At 38.6% G+C, this 9,683-nt stretch overlaps 1 protein-coding gene across 1 annotated transcript; it reads left to right on the top strand.

Annotated features, from left to right (window-relative positions):
* Nucleotides 1-3,791: 3,791 nt before the first annotated feature.
* LOC102903800 (tripartite motif-containing protein 43B-like) lies at nt 3,792-9,396 on the top strand. The gene is made up of 6 exons (XM_076577465.1): nt 3,792-4,766; nt 5,194-5,327; nt 5,880-6,110; nt 7,412-7,434; nt 7,796-7,893; nt 8,879-9,396. Exons 1-6 carry the CDS (start codon nt 4,319-4,321, stop codon nt 9,394-9,396), a joined length of 1,452 nt encoding a protein of 483 aa, XP_076433580.1. The 5' UTR covers nt 3,792-4,318.
* The last annotated feature ends 287 nt before the right edge of the window (nt 9,397-9,683 follow it).

The raw sequence follows: 9,683 nt of genomic DNA, 5'->3' as shown, positions 1-9,683 counted from the left end.
GGTGTCATGGTTGAGAGCCCTGTACCCAGAGCTGGGGAAGCAGGCAGATCCTTCTGGAGACAAAGAGCACTGCAGGAGGTAAGATTTTATCTCTGAGTTCTGACCTCTCGGCTTTCTCTTTTATATTGGCTCTGTGTTTCTTATTTTAATAAGACGATTGGTTACATCTACATGGTCAGCCCTTCTGATGGCTATTCCTTATTGTCAATTTGACTACATGTGGAGTTAACTAAAACCCAAGAGATAAGTGCAGGAACCACCTTGAATCTACAGAAACAAAACTAAATGGATATGAGCACACACACACACACACACACACACACACACACACAGAGGGGAGAGAGGGGAGAGAGAGAGAGAAAGAGAGAGAGAGAGAGAGAGAGAGAGAGAGAGAGAGAGAGAGAGAGAGAGAGAGAGAGAGAGAGAGAGAGTGAGAGAGAGAGAGAGCTCAGTGTTTCAGTCTAAAGGGCTGGATGTATCAGCTGGTCTACAGTATACTTTGAAATCCTCCCCAAAAATAGAATCGAATACCAGTGATAGGATGAACTTGCCAGTGAGAATGAGAGCAAGAAGTCAAAGTACAAAGATGAGAGACTTTCCTTCTTCCATGTCATTTATACAGGCTGCCACCAGGTAAGATTTAAGGGGAATTCTCAAACTTCAAAAGTTCTGAGTTTAGGTGGGCCTTGAACTTCAAATGATTCAATCAAGAAAATTCCCTCACAAGAAAAATCAGAGACACTTGGATTTTAGCTAGTCAAATATGTTTTTATTCAGAACTAGTTTTTCTGTGTATTGTTAGAACACAGTTCGAATTTATTTTGTAGATCAGGCTAGTCTCTAACTCACAAAGATCTGCCTGCCTCTGCCTCCAGAAAGCTAGGATTTAATGTATGTGCCACCACAGCCTGGCTTCCCCAAGTATTTATTAAACAAAGAAAAAAAGAAAAGAACAGACAGTTGAGTGGGTAGAGAAAGGGATGAACCTCAAAGAAATCGCAGTTGAGGTAACTATGATAAAAATGACTTGAACAAATTTCTGAAGAATTTTTGAGAATTTTTTAATGCTGATATTTGCTAAAATCACAGATTGATATCATTACCTGTGAAATTACAATAGAAAAAGCAAGAATATAAGCACAACACAAATTATTTAGAAACAGTGAAATATTGTAGTAAAATTTCTCTTTATTTATTTATTTTTTTAGAAAAGTTCTCACTATATATCCAAGGCAGGCCTTGAAGTATAACTCCTCTTGCTTCAGCAGCTAATTCTCTGGGACTCTATGGATTAAAGGTGTGAGCTACCACACCCATCTAAGCAGGAACTCAGGAAATCTTGTTGTGGAGATATGTTTTTGGATACTGACCATAGAGTTAATTCAATCTTCCATCCATTTACAATACTGCTATTTACAGGAGCTCACCCACAGCAAACAAGAGTAAAGCGCCATTGGAGGAAGTGGGTGTGGTCTTTAGAGAGTATATAAGGACACTCCAGGGGTCAGACAGATTCATTCTTCTCCAGACCAGACAGAGTGAGTCTCCATATCTTCTGGCCTCTAGTCTGCTAGATCTGTCAATCCCACACATTGAGGATCATATCCCAGAGCTGATTTAACATTGCTGTGTTTCCACAAAAATCTGCTGAGGCTAGAGACTATTTCTTAGGTGAGTGCACAATTTAAGATTGAATGTTGTTGATGTTTTCTATTTTAATTTATTAACAAACTGAGGTTTCTGCTTAAAAATGCTTAAAATTTGCCTATTTATCAAAAGAGATTCTGCTCCCATTTTGTCATCCTGCTTAGTAAATATACTGTGACTCACAGGTATAGATATTTTTAGTTTATTCACTCACTGTCTTTCCTTGCTCTGATGTTCCAACTTTCAATTTTGATCTTTCTTAAATTTTATGAATATTTATAGAGTATTTCAGTATGTAGTTCATAGATGTGAGATCAACTCGTCTAAATTAATTTTACATGTATAATATATAAAATAATTGCTCTGAATAACTTGATAACTACTAGTATTTAGAGATATACTCTATGAGTATTATGTATAAAAGTGAAAACTCATTATTTAGCAAAGGAAAATATTTTTGTATTTTCTGTTGTTAATGATAGGGAAACATCATAGTGTAAAATAATGCTTGAAAATAATTTACCATCTTTGAAAAGCTGGCTCTTCCTTCTATTGGCTCATTTGCTAGGTTGGAAGTATACATGTGATTAATTAGAGAAAACTAATCACAATATTGTATTCAAGAAAGTAGATCCTGGTTATAATCTGGTGCAATTTTTTAATTCTGCATGCAGTTTTCATTATTTCTGTGAATTTATAAAATATTTTGGAGTGAAGTATCAGAAGCTCATTTTTATACTGAAAGGGGAGACCTGTATGGCCCTGGCCCCCGTTTTGGGTAACTGTTGACTGGCTTGCTGATGTTGACCTTGATATCCTCACTATGCAAATTCCCTGCTATGTTCCACACTCCTGAATGCTTAAGGGAAGTACCTTGTGTGTATATCCTGCTTTTTGGGCTTTAACAGCTTAGATGCAAGATTGTAAAACATCAGTTGCAAATTTATGCCCTCCTGGGTTCTCCCATTGTGCTGTAAGCCCATATTTAAGACCTCCTCCCTCCTTCAATAAATGACATTAGGCATTCAAAAAAAATGAAGTATCTAATATACAGAAAAAAATACCAATTATGGGTGATTATGTAAGTTAAGGAAGGTAGCATTGGAGTCTCCATCTCTTTTCTAAAATAATCTTTTTTTGTTGTTGTTGTTGTTTTTTGGTTTTCCGAGACAGGGTTTCTCTGTGTAGCTTTGCGCCTTTCCTGGAACTCACTTGGTAGCCCAGGCTGGCCTGGAACTCACAGATATCCGCCTGGCTCTGCCTCCCGAGTGCTGGGATTAAAGGCGTGTGCCACCACCGCCCGGCTCTAAAATAACCTTGACAATGAATATTAGTATTATTTTCAAGGTAAATAGGACCACCAGATAAAGCCACGGACTCCATCTGCTTCAGACTACAGAAGCTAAAGTTATTTGGGGAAAGTTTATCTCAGTCAATCCAAGATTCTTTATTTGTGTAGATCTTCAAAGAGAAGGAACAATGGATACCTGTTGATTAAATAGGTAATTCTGCTAGAGTCATGAGAGCCTCATTTATGCCTCAAGGTTCATTCCATAAACTGAAGCCAGGAACTGTATCTTTGATAAAAAATCAAGTTTCCACAGAGAGTACCCTAGAATTCAACTTGATGGAATTTAGGATAGATATGGAAACCTCTGTGAATGTCTGTAAAGGATTATTGGGGTGGGAAAGATTCACTACGGTTGGTAAGATCCACATTAAATGCTCATGAGGGCCGGGCGGTGGTGGCGCACGCCTTTAATCTCAGCACTCGGGAGGCAGAGGCAGGCGGATCTCTGTGAGTTCGAGGCCAGCCTGGTCTACCAAGTGAGTTCCAGGAAAGGCACAAAGCTACACAGAGAAACCCTGTCTCGAAAAAACCAAAAAAAAAAAAATGCTCATGAGGTCACTTGAACATTCTATGGTTAGAGGTCTCAAACTAAGGGAAAGGGAACAGCAGCTGAGCAGCAAGTGTTTTTTGATTTGTTCTTGCTGATTTTGGATGCAATAAGACTAGCTCACTCAAGCTCCTGCCACCATTTCATGCCCCACAATGATGGACATATCCTTGAACTATGAGCCTTCATAATTCTTATTCTTGGTAACTATTTGCATCAGAAAGAAGTCAAGTAACAAATGTTGCCTTCAAGTGTCGAGGGGTGGGATAGGAGAATATGAAGGACTAAGATGCTAAAATCAGAAATGAAGCAAAGCATTTACTAGGGACCATGTGAAATAGGGAGTGTTTTCTTGGATAGCCAACAAAGAAGGGTGTGTTTAACCTACCTATATCTGTAGTGAAAGGCAAACATGTGGACTTGAAGGAGTTTGATCACTCTAATGTATATTTATTTATAAACACTTGGAAAGCATGTCTCAGACCAGCAACCAAGACAGTAATTAGAATGGAGTCTCCAAAAAAGATGCTGGTGGAATGGCTCAGAAGGACATCAGATTAATCTATATTTCTGTCAAGAAGAGTGAAACAGGAAGGATCAGCAACTGAAATCCTATACCTATGTTGATTTTTTGTTCCTGAAAAATGAAGCCTGCTTTGTCATACACAGAATTAAATCACAACTTGCATCAGTTTTTTTTTTTTTTTTTTTTTGCTGTTTCTGGCTTCTCTGGGGTCGTTAATTAGCAATTCTGCTTTTCTTCCTTCAGAAAAATGGAGTCAGATATCTCACAAGCCTTCCAGAAAGAACTTACCTGCTTCATCTGCCTGAGCTGCCTGACAGACCCAGTCACCATAAGCTGTGGTCACAGCTTCTGTCGAGCCTGCCTCCACCTTTCCTGGGAAGATATCCAACCACCTGTCCAATGCCCTAGGTGTAGGGAACTATCACAGAAGGACTTGAGAACCAACATTGTTTTGAAGAAGCTGGTGTCCATTGTCAGACAAGCCAGCCTCATGAAGGACCTGAGCTCTGAGGAGCAAAAGTGTGTGACCCACAAGGATACTAAGAGGATCTTCTGTGCTGAGAACAGGATCTTCCTCTGTCAACTCTGTTCTAACTCCTATGAGCACAGAGGACACAGACACTGTCCCATTGAAGCAGCTGCTGAGGATCAAATGGTAAGTGATGTTTCTGAGAGAACTTGCAAGCTGGAGAGAGGTAGGCTTAGCAAACCCCAGGAAGATGCTGGTCCTCATTATGACGAATGCACTGTTTTCAGAATGCTGGCACTTTTTAAATATCTACTGAAGAAAGGGTGACTAGGACTGTAAACCTACTTTGGGGGACCCATGAGTGTAAAGATCACTTGTATTTTATGATATATTATGCCCAGGTCACTGGAAAGAGCAATGCTAACTTCATATCTTTTAAAAATGTCTAAGACTGGAGACTAAATTAGGAAAAGTACATTGGAGTCAGGTACAGCCAAGCATGTAATCAGAATTATTCATCAATATACCTGAGCAAAAGAGGAAGCTGCATTTTCTAATTCTGTGTTCTAATCTAAATTTCATAGTTATGAAAAGGAAAAAATGAAGGATAATTTTGATTCTGGTACTTTCACTACAATAATTGTGACAATTAGTTATATTTTTCAAAATTGATATTCATTGCTTTTTACAGAATAGACTTTTGAAACAAATGGCATCTTTATGGGAGAAGGTCCAAGAAAATCAAGAGCATTTAGAGGCAGAGAACAGAATGAGAACCCTTTTGACGGTGAGTATGAGAACCATGCTTGAAATCAGCCTAATGCAGGTATTTTCAAAATTTGCCATTCAAGATTTGAATTTAAGGCCTAGGATAGGATACTTAGAATATGTGTCCTGCTCACCTGTAATTTTGAGTGTATAATATGTCCCTGTTCTTGGAAAGAATGGTCTGCCTCTGGCAGAAGAGTCTGGGACTAATGAGTGAATTGCTTATGGTTCTGCACACTGCGTTAGACTTTATGAATACACCATGAATTCTAATTACTACATGCAGAGTTTCATAACTTTGTTAACATATGAATGATCAATCTTTTTTTCAGGTACCTCTGAACCTGTAATATAGGTGTAAATGCATCTTAGGGTTGGATTGCCTGTGTAATTAATAAGGAAGAAATAAATGAAAGCAAGGCATTTATATTTTCTGAGGTGTGAAGACAGTCAATCAGAGTATATGCATCAGAGTTATACAAGTCGTTTGTGGAATTTAAGCATAGGAGGATGGAATGAGGGAGGACAAAATACTTTGTAATTATGATTGGGAATGTGTTTTTTTCTACAGGACTACTTGACTTTTCGTGAAGAAATGATGAGGACAGAGTATAGAAAGCTACATCCACTCCTCTGTGAAGAGGAAGAGAAACACATTGAGTCTATGAGAAATGAAGGCCAATGTGTTTTAGAGAAACTCAGGACAAGTGAAGCCATGATGGTCCAAAAGAGAAAAGAACTAAGGGAAATGTATCAGGAGCTGATGGCAATGTCCCAGGAGCCATATGTGGTCCTTCTGCAGGTGAGCATGGAGGAGTGCAGGAAGAGGCTTTATTTTTATTGTGTTAGGCCCACAGTGGTGATTGTTTTACTAAGATAGCTTTCATTATACCCTGCATTTTTTCTGTTTTTTTTTATTTTTTTAATTTATTTATTTTATTTTACAATACCATTCAGTTCTACATATCAGCCACGGGTTCCCCTATTCTCACCCCTCCCACCTCCTCCCCTTACCCCCAGCCCACCCCCCATTCCCACCTCCTCCAGGGCAAAGCCTCACCTGAGGACTGCGATTAACCTGGTAGACTCAGTCCAGGCAGGTCCAGTCCCCTCCCTCCAGACTGAGCCAAGTGTCCCTGCATAAGCTCCAGTTTTCAAACAGCCAACTCATGCAATGAGCGCAGGACTTGGTCCCACTGCCTAGTTGCCTCCCAAACTGATCAAGCCAATCAACTGTCACACCTATTCAGAGGGCCTGATCCAGCTGGAGGCCCCTCACGCTTTGGTTCATAGTTCATGTGTTTCCATTCATTTTGCTATTTTTTTTTCAATAATTGAGTAAAACCAAAATTTATTATAAGCCACAGTCGTCCTAAGGACCTCCATGCTATATAGATAGCCTCCATGGATCTATGGATTTTTTTAAGGGAGTTTCCTTTTCAGAAATTTCTGGGGAAACAAAATTCTGTAATAATCTTGAAAGAACAAGCTTTTTGAAATTATGTCCATAGATTCTCCACGGATTATATCCTAAATTTTGGCTTTTGTGCCTTGCTTTTCTGAAAACTGAAATTCAGTGATTTCTGTTTCCAACATTCTTTACCTCTACTTATACATTGTGCACAATATTAAAGTAACCTATGGCTTAATTTCTTCTGTTTGAGCACTGTGTTTTTCAGAGTCCTTGAGGAGGTTGGCATTTTGAGAAAGGATCCTATTTGGTAGTACATGATACCTTGCAACTCACAGTAATGCTCAGGCCTCTAACCCTGCAATTCTGAAAGACACATGTGAAGCACCATGGAGGGGTGAGGCCACCCTTTTGAAGTATCCTTAGCTAAAGCATTGCTATGGCTTATAGACATTTGGGGGTTCAAAAGCAATGTACAGTGGATACACATTTCTTTCTCAAATTTCACTCTCCAGTCTGATTTCATCAAGCATTGGAGTTCTGCTCATCTATTTGGTTGGCATCATCTTAAGACATGAATATAATTTATCATGATAGATTGGTATGATGGTGACTGATATTTATATGAACTTTATAAGCTAACATTGTACTTCATTTCTTCAGATATCTAAGCTTTTCTCTTTTTTTTGCAGGGTTTGGACGACATGTTCAGAAGGTGAGTTTAGCTATCAGTGCAAGTCAGGACACCCTGAAATATGCTATAATATTGTCCAATGTGCCTTAGTAAAGTGCAGATATCTTTTATGTAGAAAATACTCAATTGTTTTTGTGTGATATTTTTGGGATTCTTTTATTTGTTTTGTTATTTTTATGTGTGTGTACATGTACATACACCTGTGTGCAGGTCAGAGGACAACTTTCAGGGAACTATCCTTCCATCAAAGGTTCCAAGGATTGAACTTAAGTTGTAAGGCTTGTATAACCTGAGGTGTTTGACTGAACTTGGAATAAAGTTTTTCCTAATCACTGTGTGATATCTTTAGCACCACACAGAAAAATATTTTTTTTCCTTGCAGGAGTGAGTCAATGCAGCTGAGCATGCCACAGGCTATTAAGACCGAGCTCAATGCCCTACCCATCACTGGACTGACTGAAAGTTACAACCAGTTCCAAGGTGAGTTTATTCACTGATAAGATGATGAGAGGTTCCCTCTAATAATGAGATGTCCCTTGCAAACACAAATATTTTAACTCCCTATAAATATGTCTAGGTAAGTCACATTCTGTTATTTTTTAATCACAGGGTCATCTTACAAACAAACCAACAAACAGAAATGCATACTAATATCATGTTGTATATAATCATGACTGAAAAGAGACTATCAGTTGTTCATTGAGTAGAATGATTATTTCATTCTGGACAGTATAATTCAAACTAAGTATAGGCAGTCATGGAGATATTTGATTATTTTCCTTTCAATGTGTTAGAAAGTAATGTCTTACACTACATTTTACTCCATAGATTGAAAATTACACAAGATAAAAAGGTGAACACTAGTAATCCCAGCATCAAAAACCTAGTGTGTGGAGGATTGCCAATGAGTTTGAGGTAGTCAGGTCAACATAGTGAGTTCCTTGCCAGTATAGGACAAATAGCAAATCCCTATCACAAAAGGAACAAAAAAATCATAAAATAACTAAACAGGCAAAGCCATGTATCATGAGCAATGAAAATGAAACAAATTGATAGGACATGAGGCAGTGTCTAAATCCCCCTTGTAGATCTAAAGGCTGATGCAAATCAAAACACCAATATGAAATTTAACAATACTTATGTGCACATATAAATAACTTTTCTTGTAGTTCCATGAGCACAGCCTTTGCTCTGGCCCTTGCTGCAATGCACACATCTTCCCTTAGGCAGGTGTTATTAAAAGTCACCTGATAGAAGTAGGCTGAGGCTTCCTCCTCTACAGCATCTAAAATTTACAAATATTTTAGAGCATGCTACCATTGTTTTCTTTTGAAAATCCTTGACATTGGTGTATTTGAGTCAAATTTAACCTCAAGTCTTAGCATTCTCTTTTTAAAATCCATGAAGACTCTCACCTGAGAAAAGCAAATTGTCATTTTACCTAAAATGTTGGTTCTTCCCACAGTGCCCATTTTCTTTGGTAACTTAACAATGTTGCATTACAAGATGAACCTATTTAATGCCATGAGAAAATTCAGCTTCAGACCTCACCATAAAGACACAACCACAGATTCTGTTGGATGCTATTTGGCTTCCTGGGGATCACAGAGCTTCATCTCAGGGAAGTATTACTGGGAGATTGATTTGAAGGACTCTTGGGATTGGGCTGTAGGAGTCTGTAAGAATTCCTGTTTAAGGAACAGAGACCAGCTAATTGAATCTGAGGGTGAATTTCTTCTTGTGTGTGTGAAGGAGGGTGATCATTGCAGTCTCCTCACCACATGCCCAGTACTCCAGCACTATATAGAGAAGCCACTGGGCCGAGTTGGTGTGTTCCTTGATTGTGAGGATGGATGTTTAAGTTTCGTGAATGTTGCCAAGAGTTCCCTCATATACAAGTACCCTCCTGGCACCTTCAAAAACCCTGTTTGGCCTTTCTTCTCTAGTGGGGAAACTGCAATCCAGCACTACAGTGTTTTTTAAGTACTCCCTACTGTAATGTTACCTCATTTATAGCTAGTAAATATTAAAATAGTATTAAATAAAATAATGGTTGACTATGTTATGTTTTTTCCTGTGGTCCACATATTCCACAAAGATCGTTTCCTTTCATAGTGTTTTTTTTTATTTTTCTTTATTAAAAAATATTTTACTCACTCTACATACCACCCTAGATGCCTGTTCCTCCCTTTTCCACCCCCATCCTTCCTTGTCATGCCTCCCCACATCCCCACATCCCTCAAATCAAGGTCTTCCATGGGGAGTCAGCA

This window comes from Peromyscus maniculatus, chromosome 7 (assembly GCF_049852395.1).
Source record: "Peromyscus maniculatus bairdii isolate BWxNUB_F1_BW_parent chromosome 7, HU_Pman_BW_mat_3.1, whole genome shotgun sequence".
Lineage (NCBI taxonomy): Eukaryota > Metazoa > Chordata > Mammalia > Rodentia > Cricetidae > Peromyscus > Peromyscus maniculatus.
Note: the sequence above shows the minus strand (reverse complement) of the source record. Positions and strands in the feature narration are given on the sequence as shown.

Excerpts from the sequence above, each read along its gene's own strand:
- LOC102903800 (XM_076577465.1), top strand. The coding sequence starts at position 4,319 with ATGGAGTCAGATATCTCACAAGCCTTCCAGAAAGAACTTACCTGCTTC. Across the intron at positions 5,328-5,879 it reads GAATGAGAACCCTTTTGACG|GACTACTTGACTTTTCGTGA; the intron begins GTGAGTATGAGA and ends TTTTTTCTACAG. Across the intron at positions 7,894-8,878 it reads AAGTTACAACCAGTTCCAAG|TGCCCATTTTCTTTGGTAAC; the intron begins GTGAGTTTATTC and ends TTCTTCCCACAG.